Source organism: Eubalaena glacialis, chromosome 13 (genome assembly GCF_028564815.1).
Source record: "Eubalaena glacialis isolate mEubGla1 chromosome 13, mEubGla1.1.hap2.+ XY, whole genome shotgun sequence".
In the NCBI taxonomy this organism is placed as follows: domain Eukaryota; kingdom Metazoa; phylum Chordata; class Mammalia; order Artiodactyla; family Balaenidae; genus Eubalaena; species Eubalaena glacialis.
The window spans coordinates 78,779,546-78,800,454 of record NC_083728.1 but is presented as its reverse complement, the minus strand read 5'-3'; the positions used below and the strand labels follow the sequence as shown (position 1 = coordinate 78,800,454).

Here is a 20,909-nt window from a genome sequence, read left to right as displayed (position 1 = left end):
CCCAACCCCAATCCCCCCCAGGTGCCCACACACACTCAAAGAGGAGCCAAGGGGCCTCATTGTAACACTCATTTTTATATAAATATCTGCAAGTCATGTTACAGAATAAGCCCCACCGGGGAAAAAAGTCAATGTTATGTTTTTGTTAAACCGACCCCTGCCTTCTAGGTTGGGCCCCAGCCTGGGGGCACCTGCTGCTTTGGGAAGGCTGGGGCTGCTGCCAAGAGGCTGCTGAAGAAGCTGCCTGTGTGGCCCACCCCCGGGCCGACCCCCTTCTTTGGTGTGTGGTACATGGTGACCTTCTCTGGCTCCCCTTAAGGAGCCTGCGGCAGGGTACTGGGCAACAAGGTTCTGGAGAGCAAGGCCCAGGAATCCTGGGGGCACTTGGAAATAGAGTGGGGGGGACCAAGCCACTAAGAGGTGGAGTCTGAAGCTTAGAGGTTGCGCCTTTGGGGATGGGGGCACACAGAGGTAACAGGAACAGGTGGGGGGAACCTGGGCTGACAGCCAAGCACAAAGCACTTGTCCTTCTTTCTAGCCTAGGTACCCACGTCCCTTTTCCTGTTGGTCCACCTCCTGCTGGGCCCCAGATTTCCAGGGATAAGCCCTGGGTTCCTGCCTGTTCCCTCCCAGCTCTCCCCCCTGCAATCCCCCCTCCCCCCACAGAGAGGCCAGAGGCTAGGAACACAGCACCAGTCTTAGGATTTAATTAACCAGGAAGGGGGATTATTGGGAGGGGCACCCCTGTAAAAATGTACAAAAGGTCTGGGGGGCTATGTGGAAGGGGAGATAAATATGTACATGGAACCCCCCTTCCTTTAGCCCCTCCTCCCCCAGCCCTGAGAGGGCATGAGGACTTGGGTGGTAGGTGAAGAGGAGGGGGGCACTTTGGCCTCTGGCTTAGTGAGCCCTTGGGGAGGCAGGCCAAGGGCCTAGGGGCCCTCAGAAGGGGCGATGGTGCACCTCAGGAGATCACGAGCTATGACCTCTGAAATGACCCCTACTCTCATGTACACACACACACACACTCACACACACGCATGCACACACACACACCTCTCTAAAGGCTTGTGACCTCTGCCCTCCCAGTGACCCCAAGATCCAACTGATGCTTGATCTAGTGGGGGTTGGGGCTTACTGCTCCCAGATTCCACGACCTCAGAGGTGGCTGGTGAGGTCATGACCTCTGCCTTCCAGCCCTGGCTTGAAACCTCAGCTCTAGGACCTTGTCAAAAGAAAAGGGGGATGGAGCTATGCCCCTGCCCCTCCCCTTCCCTCACCTGTCAGCCCGGGCTGGGCCAGGGGCCCGAGGTGGGGAACTAGGCCGAGGGGCGGGCACAAGCGGAGGAGGTGCCCCCAAAAGGGCTCCTGGCGGGGTCTTGCTGAGAAGGTGAGGGGTTCCCGGGGCAGCAGTTGGCGGCGGCGGTGGAGCCAAGCGGCTGTATAGCAGGGGATGGGCAGGCTCTAGACCGTAGAGGCGGGCAGCGGCCACGGCCCCTGGGCCAGTCAGCTCCTCACCAGCCTCATAGAAGCGGGGTGGCCTAGAGAGGCGAGGGGGCCCTGCCAACCAGGCTGGCTCCAGGAAGCCAGCACAGCGCTCTGGAGGACTAGGGCCCAGAAAGGGGGGTGGCCGGGGCCTCTCAAACAGCAGGTGAAGGCCTTGAGGCCCGGCGGCGGCGGCAGCGGCGGCGGCGGCAGCGGCGGCAGCTGCGGCGGCAGCCTCCTCCTTCCGCTCTTCCTTTACCCGCACCGATTCCTTGGCTGGCCTGGCCCCTTCCTCGCCAGCCCGCGCCTTGGGAGTAGCAGGAGAAACTCGGAGCTGGGGCCGTGAGAAGGGGAGGTCCCTGGGGGCAGGTGAGGGAGGAGAGGATGAAGGTACTCTGGAGGTCGGACCGAGGTAAGGGAGGGCGGACCGAGGTAAGGGAGAGCGGAGGGCAGGGCAGGTGGGGGCTGGCGGGGAAGCACACCTGTCTTTCTCCTCCTTAGTGAGAGAGGGCTCCCTCCGCTCCACAGGCCGCTCCTTGTCTGAGCCTGGTGTCCGGGCGGCCTCAGGGGGCCGGACCCAGGCAGGAAAGGCCAGAGGACTGCGGTGCAGGCGGCCCCATGGGTCTGGGGGGGAGGCGAAGGCTGGTGGGGCCCCTGGGCTTTCTTTCTGGGCAAAGACGGCGCCGGAGTCTAGACAGAAGACAAAGTAGAAAGTGATGGGAGCCAGGAGTGGGAGGTCTCACTCAGGCGTCCTCCCAGCCCCCTGCCTGAGCACAGGAGCCCACTGCCCCCACCCCACCCCGTCCAGCACTCACTGAATGTGGGGCTGCCCAGGCCTCCAAAGGCCCCGTTGGAGAGGGCAGCCAAGGAGGCGAAGCTTGTGGGACGCCCAAAGGGATCTGTAGGAGAAAAGGGGGATGGTCAGAGCATTGGGCGGCCAGCTCTGAGCAGGCATCAAGGACTGGCAGGGAAGAGGCTGATCACCAAGCAGGCCCCAGAAAAGCACTGAGCTTTAAGGTGCAACGTGTTGTTTAACCTCACAAGCTCCATGAGGCAGATGGAAGCATTTCCACTTAAAGATGATTAAACAGGCTCAGAAAGGTGAAGTGACTTGCCAATCAATGGTCATCTAACCAGTGAGTGGAACCCCCAATCCAGGGCCTCTGACTCCAGAGGTCAGGCTCTTACCCCACAACCCCCGACACCAGCCACCCAGACCAGCTCTACAGCAAGCCACTCGCCTGAAAGCCTCTGCTAGCTTCCTCCCACCTGCATGCAGGGCTGCTCTCAACCTGACTCTAACTTTGTATATACATCACATAGCCAATCAGACATGTAACTAGCAAGCTATGGGAACCTCACAATTTCCTCTTTTAGGAACACCTTTCCCTAGGCCAGCCGGCTCAACTCCTCCTTGTCCATCCAAACCCAGGATAAATCTCCCCAAGAAGCCTGCCAAGATCACTGGGGGCCAGTGACCACGCTCTCTGCTGGGCCTGCACAACCTTCCTCCACCCCACTCTCCCAGGTGGCACACTCCCCACTACCACTGGTTAGAGACAGTGACTGAGCTGTCAGAGATTAGCAATTACTCTGCCCTTCCCTATCCCATTTTACAGAGGATGAGATCAAGGCTCAGAGGGGGTAGAGTAACCTGCCCAAGGTCACAAAGCAAGTGGAACCAGGTCTACCCTCCATTCCAGCTGCCTCTCAGGTCTAACTTCTATCCCCAGCTTAACACCTCCTGGAACTCAGGGACAAGGCTTAGGTTGCCCAACATGCCTTTGGCTCTTACCAATGTGGGTGCTGGGGCTCAGAAAGGGTCCGTGGGCCCCGGGAGCTGCCGTGAAAGGATTGGCTGCAGCGTGGACGGCACCTGGGGCAGAGAGGCGGGAGATTCTGATGAGGCTGAGTGGACGCAAGGTGGGCCTCGGGCTACAGGTGGGCAACCTCAGGCCCAGAGAGGGCTGGCCAGACTCACCAGTCGCAGTGAAGAGGGAGGCGGCCGGGTGGGAGAGCTCCTGCCCAGGGGGCAGGGCCCCATAGGGCCCCGGAAGGCAGGGCAGGAGGTCGTTCCGAAAGTCAAGCTTGTGGGAGTCGCCCTGCATGGGACAGGGAGACGGGCAGTGAGTGAGGAGCCAGGTGTGGTCCCGCTCTTGCTCTTCCACCCCGAGGCCCCCTCCGAGGGCTGCCTGGCGCCAAGACAGGGCTTGGGTGGGCCTCTGTCTCTCTCAGAGCCTTCTCTGACCACCCCCCAGTTAGCAAGAGAACCTAGTGCTAACTTTGGAATTGCTCAGGCAGTGACCAGGGACAGGAGGGAACATTTCTGGCCAAGATTCTGCCAAGCTCTGCTGAAGGTAGATGCCCAGAGCTCTGGCAGGCCCGCTCTCCCCAGCCCTCCGGCCCCAGTACCTTCATCTTTTCCTGGTGTCTCAGGATCATGTAAGCCACGCGCACGTGCATGGCACACCACTTCCCTGGTTTCTGCCGCCCCAGAAGGATGACCAAAGGGAAAGGGAAGGAAAGAATGTTCACTCATCACCCACTCCAGACCTGGCCCTGGGCCCAGCCTTGCCACACAACGTCCCCACTCATCACCCCTACACCTGAGAGATGACTAGGTTCATTTCACAGCCTAGGAAACTGAGGCTCAGAGAGATAAACTGTCTTGCCCAAGGTCCCACGGCCAGCTGTGTCTGAACCCAGATTTGCAGTTTGCAAGCCTTTCGCTTCCTGCTGTTCCACATCTGGCTGCCTCCACGTCTTGGGCTTCTTGCTTATTCCCAAGCAAGACCCTCCCCTCACACAAACACCCTGACGCCAGCCCCCAGCCTCATGCAGCCTGAGGTCCTCAACAAACTCACCCTCAAAGGTGGCCGGAAATGGTCAGGGATCTGGGAATAGCAAAGCAGAGATTGGCAGCAGTTCAGACCTGTTTACTGACCTGGGCACCTCATCTCCACAGTCCCCAATGCCCCCCCAAACACCTCCCTGAGACTGTATGCGGCTCCCTCAAACCTTTCTTTTCCCCATCTCTCCCACTCCGGGCACCTCCCCTCCAGCACCAAGTTACTGAACCTGGCTCCAAGGAGGTGCCCTGCTTGGAAGGCTGCAGAGTGGGTTAGTGGGCAGGCAGGACAGGTTTCTCAGAGAAAAAGAGTAGCTATCTGATAAGCAGCTTTATATAATGAAGATGTGCTTAAGACTTCTTTAGAAAAAAGCCTTTACTATTGTTAAAAGCTGGAAAACCTCTGGTCTAGTCTCTCCTTTAGGAACAGATCCTGTGCTTTTCATGATGTTCCCAAAGCCCTGGGCTTTAAGGCTGCTCCCCACGTCACTTCACAGAGAAGCAGCTTATCTTTGCATTGTTTTATGGACAAAACTTCCTGGTATGATGTCATTTGAAAAACAGAGTGCTGTGACTTAAAAAAATTCGAAAACCCCTACAAAAACCACCATCCTAGGAATCTTATTTCTGGGGCGACTCCACGAAATTCCTATCCCTCATGCCTGAGAAATCCTTCATTTACAGAAATTCCCTCTTCTCAGATTCTCAGGAACACCCCTGACCATATACATTAAAGGGAGGAATCAGTGGTTCACTCTCAAGTCAACCCTGCTCTCCCTCAACAGATCTTCCAGCTCCCCGAGGACCTGCCTTGGCCCCCCTCACCTGTGTCCCCTTTTGGGGAAGCCCGCTCGGCACTGGCCCCAGTCGTGGTGGCAGCTCGGGGTTCGTGCTCTGGGAAAGGGGAGTGGAGGGATCAGTCAGGTGAGCTGACACCAGGCATAAAAGGGGTCTAAAACCAAGCTGGGGGCTGGGACAGGGAGGGAGCACGGCTTTGGAGAAACCTGGGTCCATAAGGGGAGAGCAGGAGAACGGGCATGGTTTTGGGGAATGGGAAGGTAAGTGGATCCAGGGGTATCCGGGTTTGTAAGGGGTGGGAGGTGGTGGTGTCGTCTGGACTGGGAGCTCACCTTGGGCTGGAAGGCCCCCTGCAGGGAGCCAAAGGAGACAGCCGGCGGGAGGCCCGGAGGTAGGCCGGGCACTGCGGGAGGGAAGGCCGTGTACGGCTGTGGAGAGAAGGGGACTAGTCCAAGCTGGGGGTGGAGGTGCAGCCCATCTGTGGTCTGCCCATCAGTCCTCTGGCCTCCACCCTAAATCCCCCCCAGGGAGCTCTCCCAGGCTCAAAGCTCTTGCTTTTGAAGCTGAAGACTGGACCCCAACAATCAGGGCCACACGCATTGATGCATCCATGCCCACACACCACACACACCACACACACACTCACACACACACATTCACACACACACTCACACACACACACACACACACTCACACACACACACACACACACACACACTCACATTATGCCGGAAAAGGCCTTCCATCTTTCCTGGATATTTCTCAAACTAGGGAAGAGAAGGGAAGAGTAAGCTGCCAGCCAGGAACCCAGGGCCTTCCCCTGGAAGCCATACCCTCCCCCCAGGCCTCTGAGCCTCATCACCGGCCCAATGAGGAGCTCACCATGTGGGGGCCGTGGGGTGGCAGCAGGCCCGGGGGGTAAGGGGTGAAGTGCTGGTGGGTGTGCTGGTGGGTGTGCTGGTGCTGGTGGTTGTGCTGGTGGAACTGGAAGGCCAGGGGCCGGGCGGAGCCCCCTGCCCCCACCACCTCGGGGCCACCCTGGGCATTCAGGTAGCGAGAGTTCAGGTCCTGGCCGATCAGGTCCTGCTCTGTGGGAGGGGAGGGGGAGAAGGCTTTAACATCTGTAGTCACCGTGTCAGCCTCCTTGGGCCCGGGTGACTGGCCTTCCCTTCTGGCTTTGGGCCACTCCCTCCTCACGCCCTGCTGCTTGCTAAGGTCCAGATGTCCCGAAGCCAACTGGGCCCAAGCCCGGGGCCATGGCCCCCCACCCCCCGGCCAGGACCCCAAACTCACCAGAAAGGGCGTTAGCGGCTGAGGCCCCAGGGTGCCCTGGCACCTGCAGCAGGGGTGGGGGCGGGGGCAGGGCAGGGCCAGGGGAGAATAAGGAGGGGTGGGGGGGTGGGGGTGCGGGCCGCAGCCCGGGTGGGGGGAAGCTGTGGGTGGACAAAGGCAGGGGCAGTGAGGGCGTCGGGGGCCGGTGGGTGAGCTGCGCGGACGAGGAGGAGGCAGATGAGGAGGAAGAGGACGAAGAGGATGATGAGGGGGGAGGCTGAGCCACGGGAGGGGCCGGGGCCTTGGGGGGCGGCCGTGAAGAGCTGGGGAGAGAAGTGGGGAGATGAGTGAGGGGTTGGGAGGTGCCAGCTCTGACGGGAGGGGGTCAGAAGCCTGGGCGATACCTTGACCCTGGTTCTCCAACATGGAAGGTGGTAGAACCTGGCCCCCAGGACCCCCACCCACCGACCCGGGGAACCCATCCTCAGACTGAGGTACCTCCCACACCCAACAGCCCCCTCTCTAGGTCTCTTTTTCCACACAGCTGCCTCTGACATCTCTGGCCACGTGACTTTCCCTTTTCTGACTCGACCACAGCACAAAACATATCTTTCACTTTGACGCTTAATTACGACAGGCCACCTGGGTTCCCACCCTAAGACAGTGGAAGCAGCACCGCCCTGGCCTGGCCTAGGAGTCAGGAGACCTGAATTCTAGGCCCATCTTGCCATTAACACCCTGGGTGACCTTGAGCAAGTCACTGCCCCTCTCTGAGCCTTAGTTTTCCCAATAATAAGAGAATGATAATGATAATAACAATAATAACAAAGATAACATCGATAATAATAATAGTGTCAGTGATTCTTACCCTTTAGTGAGCACTTATTGTAGGCCAAGAGCTGTCACCTGCTTTATATGCTAATCCAAGTCTCCAATATTCCACATCACCTTCCCAATTGCTGCCGCATCCATGGAACCCCCTGTACCATTTACTTCTTTAACTTAACTCAGTTTGTTTTTACTTAGCCTCACCAAGCAGTAACACGTGAAATAAAAGGATTGAGGAACTACTCATATTTTTTTAAAGCACATCAGAGTTGAAAAAATTTTACTCGCATAACATCTAAAATGCGCTCACATACCACTAACAAAGAGCGTACACACTTTGGGAAACACTGCATTAACTCGTAATTAATCCTCACAACAGCTTTACAATGAAGATACTATTATTTCACTTTACAGAAGAACGAAATCGAGGCTCAGAGAGGTTAAGTGACTTGTCGAAAATCACACAGCCATTAAGTGGCAGAGCAAGAATTTGAATCCAGGTCTGACTGACACCAAAGCCAGCACTTTTAATCATCATGTCAGCATTTCCCAAAGTATGTTCCAAAGAACACTATTCCTAGCAGATGTGCCTTGCGACAATGTCTCACCAGCAAATAAGATTGGGAAACGGCACAAACTGGATTCCCCTCTATATGAACGTATAAAGGGTTCTGATAAGTGCTGTAGTAATCTCTTCAGATCTGTTCCACCCAGCGTCTCTCAAACTTTTTAGCCTTCTAATCCTTTTTCAAGTCATATCCCACAGGTACCATCCCATGTCCCAGCCACAGAATGCAGGGGTTGACACCAAAATGACCAGGCCTTTCCAGACCAGGCCAAACCCCTGGACCACTCACCTGCCAGTGCTGAGGTCCAGGCTGCTGCCATAGGGGGAAGTGCGGAGGCCGAAAGGCGAGACCCGAAGCTGCAGCTGGGGCTGGGGTGGGGGTGGCAGACTGGGGGCGGCCGGCAAGGGTGCAGGGGGTGAGACAGGAGGCCGAGGGGCCGGTGGAGGCGGTGGTTCCTTCGGGGGGAAAGGCACTAGCAGCGGGTCGGGCCCTGGGGGCTGTTCCTGGCTCCGCTCCAGGCCCGACACTTTAGGGACTACGGAGAGTTTTGCTTCACAGTTCCCATTGAAGGCGCCGTGGGGGCCCGAGGCTGTGAAGGCAGGACGGCAGATATATTCAGTTGAGGTCCATGCTCACCCAATTTCCCTCCCTTGTCTCCAACCCCAGCCCTTGGGACCAACCTTTGCTGGTTGAGACAGTAAAGGACGGGTCAAGGTCATCATCGGAGACCTGGGGAAGAAGGACAGGGACAGGGTCAGGTTCTGGTCAGGTCAGGCCCTCACTCAGGAAGGCCAACAGCCTCTGGAGTCTGCTAGGAACTGGTAGTGGCGACAAGTCTATTCCACCAACTTAGCTGAAATCCACCAAAGATTGTGAGCTCTAGGGGGCCCTGTGCTTGGGGAGAAGGGCAGAGCAACTGAGCCTGAGAATCTGATAGGCTGGGAAGACTGAACTGAGGCAGCACGGAAGTAGAAGAGAAACAAGCAAATCAAAAATGTCAGATATCACTAACTGCTGGCTCAGATGCCTACCTGGCTTACAGATTTGTTTGGTCCATAAATGTTAGCAAAATTTTTAAACTAATTGCTGATATTTAGAAATCCGGAGATTCCTCATAAAAACTCAGACTTTCAGGTTCTCTTGAGAATGGGCCCCTATTCTCCCAATAGCGGCTGCCCCGTTCGGATAGACAAGTACTATTTGTTTCACCACAGTTCCTGACCAGCCAACTTTTTAAACTACTGCAAGACACACATCAGGGAGTACAAATTCAGTTAGTTACAAGAATATAGCACCAACCGTTAGAACACACTTTCAAAATTAACACATCAGCCCTAAGGATAAAATGAAATACACCTTTACAGGATATGTTCTTAAACTGACTACAACGGTTTAGTGTCCTCACTGCCATGGCCATGGTCTCAGCTCAGACTCTAATCTACAGGAACAGACTAATGGCCAGCAGGAAGGACCAACTGGATTCCACAGCCACCCCAGGTTTCCGTGGAGAACCACTGGTGTCTCCAAGGGCTTTGGAAAGGATGGCACAGCAAGGCATGGGCCTTTGATTCTTTGGTCAACTGGCTCTAGTTACCAAATATAACTTGTCACTTACTTTCTCAATCCCCCACCCCATACTTCCTCCCCCAAAATCTAATTCTGGCTCAACCTAACACACGTTCCCCACTAAAGGAGAGACTCTGCTGCACAAGGAAACCTTTAAGCTGCAGTTCATTTTATGAGCTGTAATACTGCCCACCCAACAAGTTCTAGCCCCACTCACCCTCTCGTCCAGATCGCTTTCCGCGTCACACTGGGGAGAAGGAAAGACAGAGGTGTCACAAGAGGGAAGAGGAGTGGGGGCAAAGGTCTACAGGGGAGTTTCAGACAGGGAGCGAAAGGGGAGGGGCTGGTACAGGTGGAGAGCACTTACTATGTATCCAGCTTCCAGAGAATGACGGGAGGAGGCCTGAGAAAGACCAGAGTCCAGAGGTAAGGGAGGCTGACTGGCGAGGCCTTTGGATAAAGTCTAAACTGCCTGGCAAGGCACTCAAGGCTCCTCATGACCTATTCTCAATCTCTTTCTACTGCCCACCCCTTGTTCTCAATGCTCTGGCAATTTTTCAAATATACCAGATTCTCACATCTCTGTGTTTTCGCCCAAAACAACTTAGCCCTGTTTCTCTTCTTAGCAAACTTATGACTATCCTTCAAGGCCTGACTAAGACATCCCAGGGGGCTTTCCCTAACCACAGCCCTCCTCCCATCCCCCAGACAGAATGAGTGGCTTCCTCATGTGGGTTTCTGCAGCATCTCTCCCAGATCTCTGCCTTCTGTTGCTTCTCAGGTTTTCGTCTAGGTATTTGCTCAAAGACTGCTTCTTTCCTGCTACACTGACACCGACTTGAAAAGGTGTGCAGAGACCATATCTAACTTATGATTCTACTAAATCCCTTTGATACATCTCTGAATTACCAATATGTTTAAGGCAGACGTAGTGTCAGCCAAAAGCAGGCAAGTCTGACTGTGGACATGTCTTTGTCAGACCTGGATGGGGCAGTGGAACCTCAAATTTGCTCTGCCTTTCTCTTTCCCCTTAGAGGCTGGGGTCACCGTTTACCATGGGTAGCAGCACTACTGATGAAAAATGAGTCTATGTGAAGAACATCCTGCAGAGAGTTTTAAAGGACAAGGATTTGGGACAAGCTCACCTCTTTCCTTCTCCGCTTATTGGGCCATTTTCGGGCCCGATCCCCAGAGGGCCGGCCAGGCTCCCGATCAGAGCTGTCCCCTGGCTCCCCAGTTGCCCCACTGGAGCCCCCCCTCTTCCGCTTCCCAGAATGCTTCAGCCGATGCTCCAGTCGCTCTGGGGGCTGAAGAGACGCATCCTTCTGTGGAGGAGAAGGTAGAACGACAGTAGATGGAGAAAGGAAAGCTCCGACCTCTCTAAGGGTGACCAGGCTACCAAAGTGGCTCTCAGGCCAGGTAACCTGGTTGGTCCCTGGAGACTGGCTCTACCTCCTCCCACCCCAGGGTGGGGCAGCGGCCTGGCCAGAGGAGCCGGTTGCTCTGGTTTGGGGTGCCAGCATTCCCCACTCAACTCCACCCCCTCCAGGCACCGTACCCTTCTCTCTGGCCCTCTGAAAAGGTCCCCGGCCCCATCAGGCCCCACCTGCAAGGCCTCGAGGCTGGCGAAGCTGGCGATGGCGAAGCCATCGATCAAGTCCTCCTCCTCTTCTTCTTCCTCCTCAGGCTCCTCCTCAGCCTCCCCATCGTCTGCGCCCCCCTCCTCCTCCTCCTCCTCTTCCTCCCCGCGGCTGCCCGAGCCAGCAGGCCGCTTCCGAGCTCGGGGTCGCGGGGGCCGAGGCCTAGGACGCGGCCGCCGCCGTCTCGGGCCTCCAGGCCGCTCTCCAGACGAAGCTGACGACCAGGGCCTGGTGGGCGGCGGCGGCGACGACGACGACGAGGAGCCGCGCGGGGCGGCCAACAGGGCCCGGGGCGCGTCGCCGCCGGGACCTCGGCGGCGCCGCTGCTCCCGGTCTCGGTCTCGGCGCGAGCAGCGCCGCCGCCGCCGCTCCCCCTCAGCGGCCCAGCCAGGGCCCGGAGCCGCGGCCGCTGCCGTCTCCATGGCGACCGCCCTCAGCGCCGCATCCGGAGGCGGCGGGCCCCGAAACGGCCTGTCCGCAGGCCCGGGGTCGCAGGCGCGGCGCTGGCGGCTGCACAGGGACGAGAGGGCCACGGCTTCCCCTTTAAAGCAGGATCTGCTGGCCCCGAGCTTGCCCCAAGGCCAAGGCCCGGGGAGCCGGCGCCGCCCCCGGGGCGACAAGCCTGAGAGCCCCCCCTGTGGGGCCGGCGGGGCCAAGACAGCGAAAACGGGGCGGTCGTCCCTTTAAGGCAAGGCCTCAAGCTGTCCAGCCCCTGGCCCCTTTAAGACGACCCGACGGTGTCCGACCGGCCTAGTTCGGTGGCCGCCCCCTGCCAGGGGTCGAGACAACTCTCCCCGAGGAAGAGGAAGGGCCACCCCTTTACTAGGGGCCGAAAGCTCGCCCCGAAACGCAGACCTCCCCTTTAAAAGTGCCTCAAGTCCGCCGGCTAAAAGAGGCCACCCCTTTAAAGAGTCCAGGATTCTCCAAAGAGCAGGCCGCCCCTTTAAGGGCTCGGGAGTTAGTTTCTAGTCCTCCACAAGCAGCCACTTCCCCTTTAAGTTGAATTTAAAGGACTTCTTGCGTGGGGGAGAAGTGGCGGTGAGAATTCCCACTAGCTCCACTTCTCCCAACAGTACAGTTCTCAATTTGTCAGCGTCTGTTCGGTGGCTTCCCCTTTAAAGGCTGGCGTTGTAGTCTGCCGAGATCAGTGGCCACCCCTTTAAGGAGATTTAAAGGGGCCTCTTCCAGGCCCAGCTCTTCCAGCCTCCGCCTCCGGTCGCCATGAAAGGCGCGAGGTGGGGGGCGGGGCCGCGGGGCCAGCCCTCCAAAGCCCCGGATGTGAGGCAACGGTGACGGGTAAAGCTTGTCTGTCTGCCGACATAAAAGTCTCTTCCTCCTTTCCTCCGTCTCTGTCTGATTTGCGTCTTAAGGGATCCGGAACGGCTGTTGGGCAGCGAGGGAACCCCAGCTCACCCTCCTGTCGTCTCCTTTGGAGTCTTGGGCCTCTTCTCCGCCAGGACTTCCCTGCCCCTCCTCCCTCTTCCTTCTCAGCCTACGCCTCCTTCCTCTCTCGGCCTCCTCCCACTCTCCGCCCCCTTCCCCCTCACCCCTCTACAGCCTTAGTCGTTGATAGGTTGAGAAGTGTACGTCAAGGCGAAGGGCGGAGTCAAACTCGGGGGAGTGAGTAATATGTAACCGCCCTCAAATCTTGGATTGGGTATACGTCAGATTAGCTCCGCCCATCATCAAGTCTTATGACTCGACTGGTTAGAAGTAGGTGCTTGGGGCGGTTCTCCAGAGGACCCCGCCTCTTCCTGCTCTTCGTTCATTGGCCCGTCTTCTGACGGCGTCAAGGCGAGGATCTGGATGTAGTGCGCGAGGCCTAGGGGACTGTTGGCCGCTGGGCGGCGCGCGGCCGCGGAAGGTCGCAGTCGACGGCCAGCAACGTCTTCTCTCCCTTTCCGCTGCTTGGCTTAGCCCACCGGCAGCCTGGCTTCTCGCGCACGCGCGTGGTGATACCACCATCCGGCTGGCAGCTCAGCGGGATCCCCCGCCGTGCGTGGTGGGTAGAGCACGCGGCGTGCTTTGAGAGCGCTAGTCGCGCGGGAAGGAAACCGCATCCCGTTATCGCTCGGTGCAGTGGGAGAGTGCTGGTCTGTGGTCTCCTCGTGCTAACAAGAAAAAAACAGTGCCGGGTACCTTCTCACATATTAACTCATTTGACAATGAGAAGTATCTTAGGAAAGTACCGCTATCGGCCCCATTTTACAGATGGAGAGGGGAATTGATGCACATTTAGTTTCCTAACCAAGATTTGGACTCAAGAAGCTTAGCTCCAGTCTGTGCTCTTTACCACTGCTCTGTTCTAAGTTATGAAAGATGTAGAGTGCTGCTTGTGTCCTTTGGTTGCCTGGGTTACCCTTTTAATGTGGACATTACACAGAGAATCAACTTGCTTTCTTATGTATAAAATGGGTATAATTCTCACAGGGCTATGTGTAGGTCAATTACCTGTGACAGGTTGTTGTAGGTGCTTAATTACAGCTGATTACTCTTAGCACTTGAATCCAGCAGCAGGTTCCTGGCCTGCGTGTTAGGAGGAACTCAGGGCCATCTTGAACAAGGCCTTAGTCCACTCTGGGACTTTCAGTCTCTTTTTTTTTTTGCTGCGCTGCGCGGCATGCGGGATATTAGTCCCCCGACCAGGGATCAAACCCGTGCCCCCTGCAGTGGAAGCACGAAGTCCTCACCACTGGACTGCCAGGAAATTCCTTCGGTCTCCTCCTTGATGTAAGTGAACTGGGAGAACCCTGACCAGGGTCCAGGGTCACATTATCTTCTGGAGCATATTCAGAAGTATCCCTCCACATAGGAAAATTCTCAAATCAAGAGGGTATCTCCAATGACCATTCCTCTACCCCCCTCCCTACATCCAACCTTCATCATCTTCCCTGGTCCCTCCCGTTTCCCAGTTTCGGGTGCCAAAGTAGAAACATCAGCCAGTACTGCCAGTTAATCTCAAACTCAGCTAGAGACATACAAAAGAATCAGAAACATATCGAAAACTTTACTAGAAACACAGAGAAAAAAATATAACTGTCTCAGAGACTTCCCCTCCCTCCAGGATGGGTGGACAAACAGATGGAGCTTCTAAGTCCGATGGGGCCGCTCTCGATCCCCTTCCTCCTCCTCCAGGAGCAAGGCATCCAGCTCCTGCAGTCGCTGCTGCAGCAGGGGTCCTACATCTGGGCTGGGGGCCAGATTGGGAGTAAGGGTCCTGCCAGCTGCAACCCGGGCCCCGCGAGATGGCCGCCGGGATCGAGGAAGACTACTGTCCCGAAATTCTACAGTTCGCCGGAGCTTCCTTGAGCTGGTGAAAATCAGAGTCCCGTTGCGCTCCCGGGGTTCCTCAAAGATGGTCTCAAAGGTCCTGGACCAGGCAGGGAGGAGTGCTGGTTACCAGCACGCCCCCTGGTTCCACATTTCCCTCTGTCACCCCCAAGCCTTCAAAGTTTCTCACCTCCTGGTTGTGGGTGACTGGTAATTCTTGTTGGTGTAAATTTCTTCCAAGCTGAACTCCTTCTTGTTCAACCTGTGAGCAAAGAGGAGCAGAGGCCTCTGAGAAACCTGGGGCCAGTGGGCCTGGAGAAGGGATAATCAAAGCCTGGTCTGTATTTCAGTTTCTAGGACACGCCAGGAGTGCTGCCTGAGGCAGACAAATGGTTCTAAGCACAAACCATGTCCAGACCAAATTGACTCCTCCAAGCTGGACTGTGCTCCCTGAGAGGAGATGAAGCCACACTCAGGGGATCTGAGCCTACACCTGTTTGGCCAAGGCAGCTCCATGCACAACAAGCCTCTCACCTGATTGGTCGAGGCAGCCCCATTGGTGTAAGGTTTGGTTGAGAACGGGCCGGCGTCCTGCGTATTCTGAACCGAGAAACCTTTCCCATGGTCTGCAAAAACAGGGCAGAGTGTAAAAGTGCAGCATGGGCTCAGGCTCCCACTTGTCTCCTCCCCCTTCATCTGTACCTCTACCTTGGTCTTGGGGTCTGAAAACACCTGGTCTTCTGAGGCCCTTGGCTCCTTCCTCTTGGTTGAGCTCAACCTGCAGAGAAGGTCAAGGCTCAGGGCCAAAGAGCATTCACAGCAACATCCCCATCTCCTGCCCACTGGATACTAGGGAAGGAGGCTGGGCCCAGACTGTGGCCAGAGCTTTAAGGAGGGTTTATCAAGAGCACTACCTGGGTTCTGCAGGTTCAGAGAAGGAAGAAGTGGACGTGGTAGACGAGCAAGATGTGACGAGGGGAGGAGAGCCTCCCACTCCTCCAAGAGGGAAGACCTCTTTCCGGAGACAGGGCCGAGGGGGTGGCGGGGCTCGGGCCATCTCTCCACCACCCACAGTGTGCCGCCGAGGCCGTGGCCGGCTTGGGTGGGGTGGAGCAGGGGGCCAGCTGCAGGTATCTGGGCCAGGGGGCCCCAGATCAGGGCAGGATTGGCTTCGGCCCAGAGAGGGCTTAGGGAGAGGTGCTGGGGGATTCTGGTCTTGGGCCCGCCATTGGCGGATAGGGGGCCGGGGACTGACAGAGGCAGTGCCCTCAGCAGCCCCGGACTGCTCGGCCTCTGAGATGGCAATCTTCAACTCCAACTTCATGGGGGGTGATGGGGGCGGGGGCCGTGGGGCTTTGTTGGGTGTGAGGAAGATGTCAGCAAAGCTCTCCAGCTTGGAGCGGACGGAATGGAAGAGGGGGGCCAAGCCCCAGGGACTGAGGCGGGGGCGTAAAAGGCTGGATGGCGGTGGGGTCGATGGGAGCTCCAGAACAGGATCTGGGGCTGAGGAAAGGAGAGGGTCAGGTGGGTATTCCTCAGCTGCAGGTGTCTAAGCCCCACTTCAGTAGCCTTAGTCCCTCCCCAAACACTAATCTTTGCCCACAGAGGAATAAGCCCATCTCTAAAATGCCAAGCCCTAAATGTAGAAGTTAAGCTTCAGGTTTCTGAAGTCTAAACCCCATCTTCATACACCAAGCTCTGCCCTGGGAGGGGGTTAAGTCCCATCCCCAACTCGTCACCTCACATTTCTAAGCTCAGCTAGAATGTTCCAGAACCCCAAGTCTCATCCATCTGAGTCCTTACCTGGTGGTGGGCTCTCCAGAGGGTTTGCAGACAGGGCAGATGGCTGGAATGGGGGTTCCACATCCCTGGGTGGAGGCTTTGGCTGGTGAACCATCATCCTTGGCTCAGCTCTGGGGTGAAGGGGCAAGTTAAAGGCTGAGGAAGCTTCCAGATTCAGATCCCACCTGAGCCAGCACCTCCCCTGTCCCTTAAGGCTTCTGAAAGTGCTACAAGGAAGGATTGGACATGTAAATTCTGATGCCTCTAGCTCTGGCTGCCTGGATAATGGCTGTTGCCTGCACATCTTGATAATCCCTTCCCCAGCCCTCTCACCTTCTCGCTGGGATGCTGAAGTTGGGAGTCTCATCGGCAAAGCCCTGGATATAAACGGGATGGTTGTGAGGAGGCAGGGAAGCCCCCTGTGGTCTCCGTAGCTTCCCACATCCCAACTCTCTTGGTCTCCAAATTCCTGCCTGGGTTCACACTAAAGACTTTTTCATATAGGTCTTTGCTCAGACAGTGTCTTCCACCCTAAAACGCTGTCCTCCTCGCTCTGAGCAAAATCCACCCCAGACTCAGCCCTCCTACCCCTGTCTTCTATGCCCACTGGCATGCCTGCCCCCAGCTGAACTCCTGACATCTTTCCCTGAAGTTTCCATACCTCCGCTGGGGGTCTGGAGCTGGCAATGTCCTCTAGCATCACCACCAGAGTGGGCTGGGGGGCCTGGTCCACCTTTTGTGAAGGGCCCTCCTCTGGGCCAGGTGTTGTCCTTGATCGCCACCTCAGTGTGGAAGGGGGCCGATGCACACGGCTCAAGGGCTCTCGGCATAAGTGCAGTGGGTCGGGAGGCCTAGAGAGGGACCAGGAATATCAGTGGGGCTCAGCTGTGTCCCCAGCTTACCCCCAATCCTGCCATGCTCACCTGGCTTGTGGGGACCACGTGGCCTGTCGGGGTGGCGAGGCAGATGGATGGCTGCGGACAGAATCCCGACGGTTGCTGCGGTGCCGTGGGGTGGAGATCTCCTCTTGGGGCACCAGGGGGACCTAGAAGAGGAGGAAGTGTCAAAAGCAAGGTGACGGAATGAGGCTGGACAGGGCCTCCCTGTGCCTAACAGTGCCCTATGCCACAAAAATGACAGAAATCATGGCTAGAATTCATTCAAGATCCCCAAAGAAGAGGTCAGTGATGGCCCTCAATTAAGGGCCAGATATAACAGTGTCCTGAGCTGCTGGTGTGGGAGCTGGATAATGTCACCTAGGCTATTTGAAGAAATGAAAAGGAGAGGGTGACCTGGAGTGAGTCACTGCCCTATTTGGGGCCTCAGTTTTTCTAATCTGTGCAATGGAGTCAAAGTCTTCAGCCTGCTTCCCAAGGATTGCCTAGAAGTTGTGCTGGGAAGAAAGCAGAAGGGTTTCTCATACTTAAGAGTTGTAGGGATGTGGTTTCAGCCCAACAGAGTTGGTAGTGGGGAATGGGCACTGGAGACCCTGCCCAATTCCAGGCTGGAGTGAGAGCCAAGGAAAAACAAAAAACAAAAAAAACTCTAGCATTAGGGAGGCTGCCTGATGGACGAGTGTGAGTGTGAGGTGTTTGGACCTCAGTTATCCTCACTAGTGATCTAGTTTGACTTTGGTACTGAGGGGACCTGAGAGAGAAGGGGGCCTCTCAGTTCAAGGGGCTCACCATGTGGGCAGCCATGACATCTTCCAGGACCACGGCCAGGACTCGCCGAGAGGCTTTTTCCAAGGGCGAAGGGGCCCCGAGGGGCTGCAGCTTCGGCCGTTTGGGGCTCCTGGCTCCCCATAACGCTCGAGCCAGGGGCTGGCGGCACAGACCCTGCCGGCCAGGCGGGCTGGAGGATGAGAGAAGCAGAGGACGGTCGCCTGAGCCTGTTGTTGGCTCTGTGGTTTCCCCGGTACGGCCACCAGGCTCCCCGTTTCCCGGGCTCAAGACAGGCGGGCGGGGTGCGCTCTCACCTGGAGTCCCCGGGCAAGTCCATGGGGGAAGCGGCGGCTCCGGGGAGTCCCTGGGGGATCCCAGGCTCCAGCCTGGGGTGGGGGGGGGAGCGGGGGAGCCGGGAGTGAAGGCCAGCCCCTCCCGTGGGGCTCCGCCCTTCATGGTCCGCCCGCGGCTCCCGGTAGCCCACGGGCCGGAGCCCTGGGGCGCGTAAGGGCGCCCCCGCCTGGCTGCCGGGAACGGGTGTCTTCCCGCTGCCGCCGCAGCGACCCGCGGATCACTCGCGCCCTGCCTGGGCCGCGAAAACCTGGATTGCTGCGGCCCCCGTTCTCCCACGGCCCGAGCCTCCTGGGGCCTTTGTCCCTGCAGATTCCGCCCTGAGATTCCCCCGGGATCAGCTGGGATCCCGGGCCTCGGAGGCTCAGTTTCCGCCGGATCCCTCTTCAATTCTCATCCACCCCCAGCGAGTGGCCGAGGACTCCGAAGCAATACTCCCACACGCCGACGGTCCCCCCCTCCCACCAGATCCCCTAGACTGGATCCCCGCGGAAAGAATCCTACAGCGCGGTTCCTCCAAACGGACGCCGCGCGAGGATCCTCCTCTCCCTGTGAGCTTCGGCTCCGCAAAGCTCCACTCAGACAGGAGCGGCCCGAGCTTGAGCATCACGAACTCAGTCCGGATCCCTGGGGATCCACTGTCAAGCAGATACCCCGTTCACTCCAATCCCGGGAGGTCCCGCCCACAGACCCCCTCCCTCCGCCCTCCCCTGATCCCCGCCCAGCGCTCTCCCCAACCCGGGACCAGATGGTTCAAAAGTTTCTTTCCCTCCCTCCTCCCGCCCTCTCTCCAGCCGCTCGGTGCCCTCCCCCGCGCGCCGCTCACCGCCGCCTCCCGCGGATCCCGGGTCTTCGACGGCTCCCACCTCCGGCTCCTTTAAAACTAGCCTTACCCAGCACTGCCCAACCGCCGAGGGCCTTCTTCTCGAAGCCTTGGGGCACCGCCCAATCGCCGGTCCCCGTCTTCCGGGGTGGTGAGAAACTAAGTGAAGCCGCCTGGCGGCCATCATCCCTAGGGGCAAGAAGCCAAATTTGGCAGCGCCGCCATTATAATTGAGGGCAGATTGCGCTGAACTCGATGAACCGAAGTAGACCGGACGGCGTCATCTTCTCCAGTCAGTGAGTGGCCGAAGACTATGGCAAGTTTCTTGAGCTATTGAGGCAACTGTCGTGAAGCTAGGTTACCGCCACGTTTTTTAAGGGCATCTTCCGGTTCTTTCGTTTTTAGGCCAATAAACGTGAACTGAGTGCTAACGATATGTGAAATTCCCAATTTCCTAGAGAGGCCCCATTGAGCCCGTTTCCAGTACCATCGTAGGCTCCTGAACCGGGTTCCCACGTTGCAGGGAAGAGTTTGGCTAGGGCTGGTGCCGCCTCAGGCTCCTTTGCTCGCACGGTGTCCTGGAGAGACTGGGCTCAGTCAAAGTGGGGAAGAGGGTGGGGCATTGAGGTTCACTTTACCCGAGTGTTGTGTACCTCTTCCTGGAGGAGCAGGGGTTTCTATAGAGGGCTCAGTACAGAGGCGTCATTGCGGGAGACCAGTAACCACCTTGGCGTGCTTGATGGGCCCGCTTTTCTCTGGGGCTCCCACGAGCCCTCTTTCAAGAGGGGCCTGGCTGCACTGTGGGGTAAGTGGCATCTTAGTTCCCTGATCAGGGATTGAACCCGTGCCCCCTGCAGGGGACTAGGGGTGTGTAAATAGTCCTTAGTAGTAGGGGATCGGGGATGGAAACCTGCTGCTTAGAGAGGCTGCGTCACGGAACTTTTATACCAGGAGTCTGCTGTTGGTGGGGAGGTAGTGGGCATGTACTGGCTTCTTGTACTGTGAAGGCGCCCTCACTACCTAACCAAAGCCCATGCCTCCACTAGTTCTCCTTCCCCAGGATTCCCTGGTCCAAACTAGTACTCTTCTTTTTTCTCTTTATTTAAAAAAAAAAAAAATTATTTATTTTTGGCCGCGCCCCCAGGGCATGCGGGATCTTAATTCCCCAACCAGGGATCGAACCCCTGCCCCCTACAGTGGAAGCTGGGAGTCCTAACCACTAGACCGCCAGGGGATTCCCTAGTATTTATTTTCTTGATAGAACAAAAAAGCCTGAAGCCTAGAATCCTGGGTCTGAGATGAAGGTGCAGAGTGACCTACTCAGCCCAGCATAATTTTCTTTTATGGGATTGAGTGATAAGAGTAATGATCCAGAAAGGAAGATATGGAAAGAACAGCATCGGTAAGAGCTGGTGTGGAAAATGAAGACTCCCCAACTCTAACCAAGGACTCATCCAGATAGGTCTCTGGGACTACAGTGACTCTCTGTAGCACAAGGCCTGCTGGGTCCTCTGGAAATGCATGGTGAGACTTCTGGTGCGAATAAGCAGCAGCTCTTCCAACTAGAAGTGTTCTCTCTCCGCCCTGGAGCAGGGCCGGCTACAGAGGTGCCTGAGGATGTTCCCTGCTGGTATGGTGATGCTTCCAGCTGTGAGTAGAGATCCCTCTCAACTTTGGTGAGTTGAGAGGGCCCCTGTAGGCTTTCACTTTCCTGCTTAAACACACAGGTGTTTCCCAGACTCCAGGGCAATGAAAACCTTTCAAGGGCCGAGCAAACCTGATCTGAGTTTTGAGGGCAAAGGAAGTAGCCTAAAGAAAGGGCCTGAGAATCTGGCGGGGAGGGCCCAGCCCTACGACCCTAACTTGGGGCGCTGGAGTTCATCAAATTGAATAAGGTAGACTGTGGTTTCTTGGCCCTCAGCCCAGGCCAGCAGTGACAAGCCTTCATACCCTCACGGCCTTGCCTCTGGAAATAACCCCAGAGGGAAGATTTCCAGTCACCTCTTTGTGACT

At 57.0% G+C, this 20,909-nt stretch overlaps 2 protein-coding genes across 5 annotated transcripts; both read right to left on the bottom strand.

Moving 5' to 3' along the window:
• Positions 1 to 685: 685 nt before the first annotated feature.
• On the bottom strand, positions 686 to 12,509 carry FBRS (fibrosin). 2 transcript variants are annotated; one of them, XM_061208682.1, is made up of 18 exons: positions 10,973 to 12,509; positions 10,512 to 10,691; positions 9,734 to 9,769; positions 9,584 to 9,613; positions 8,481 to 8,529; positions 8,089 to 8,389; positions 6,425 to 6,726; positions 6,014 to 6,219; positions 5,854 to 5,898; positions 5,464 to 5,559; positions 5,159 to 5,227; positions 4,350 to 4,379; positions 3,898 to 3,969; positions 3,467 to 3,587; positions 3,281 to 3,361; positions 2,301 to 2,384; positions 1,968 to 2,175; positions 686 to 1,844 (listed from the first exon to the last, which is right to left on the bottom strand). In XM_061208682.1, exons 1-18 carry the CDS (start codon positions 11,426 to 11,428, stop codon positions 1,277 to 1,279), a joined length of 2,934 nt encoding a protein of 977 aa, XP_061064665.1. In that variant the 5' UTR covers positions 11,429 to 12,509; the 3' UTR covers positions 686 to 1,276. The 2 variants fall into 2 exon arrangements, with proteins under 2 accessions (XP_061064665.1, XP_061064666.1); XM_061208683.1 differs by lacking the exon at positions 5,854 to 5,898.
• Positions 12,510 to 13,992: 1,483 nt separating this feature from the next.
• PRR14 (proline rich 14) lies at positions 13,993 to 19,010 on the bottom strand. Of its 3 annotated transcripts, XM_061208085.1 has the most exons (12): positions 18,900 to 19,010; positions 18,037 to 18,108; positions 17,744 to 17,912; positions 16,982 to 17,103; positions 16,720 to 16,909; positions 16,392 to 16,435; positions 16,080 to 16,189; positions 15,191 to 15,779; positions 14,979 to 15,054; positions 14,811 to 14,902; positions 14,467 to 14,538; positions 13,993 to 14,376 (listed from the first exon to the last, which is right to left on the bottom strand). In XM_061208085.1, the coding sequence occupies exons 2-12, from the start codon at positions 18,057 to 18,059 to the stop codon at positions 14,097 to 14,099; spliced, it is 1,767 nt and encodes a 588-aa protein (XP_061064068.1). In that variant the 5' UTR covers positions 18,060 to 18,108; positions 18,900 to 19,010; the 3' UTR covers positions 13,993 to 14,096. The 3 variants fall into 3 exon arrangements, with proteins under 3 accessions (XP_061064068.1, XP_061064070.1, XP_061064069.1); XM_061208087.1 differs by lacking the exon at positions 18,037 to 18,108 and having other exon boundaries at positions 18,900 to 19,008; XM_061208086.1 differs by lacking the exon at positions 18,900 to 19,010 and having other exon boundaries at positions 14,985 to 15,054; positions 18,037 to 18,531.
• Positions 19,011 to 20,909: the final 1,899 nt, after the last annotated feature.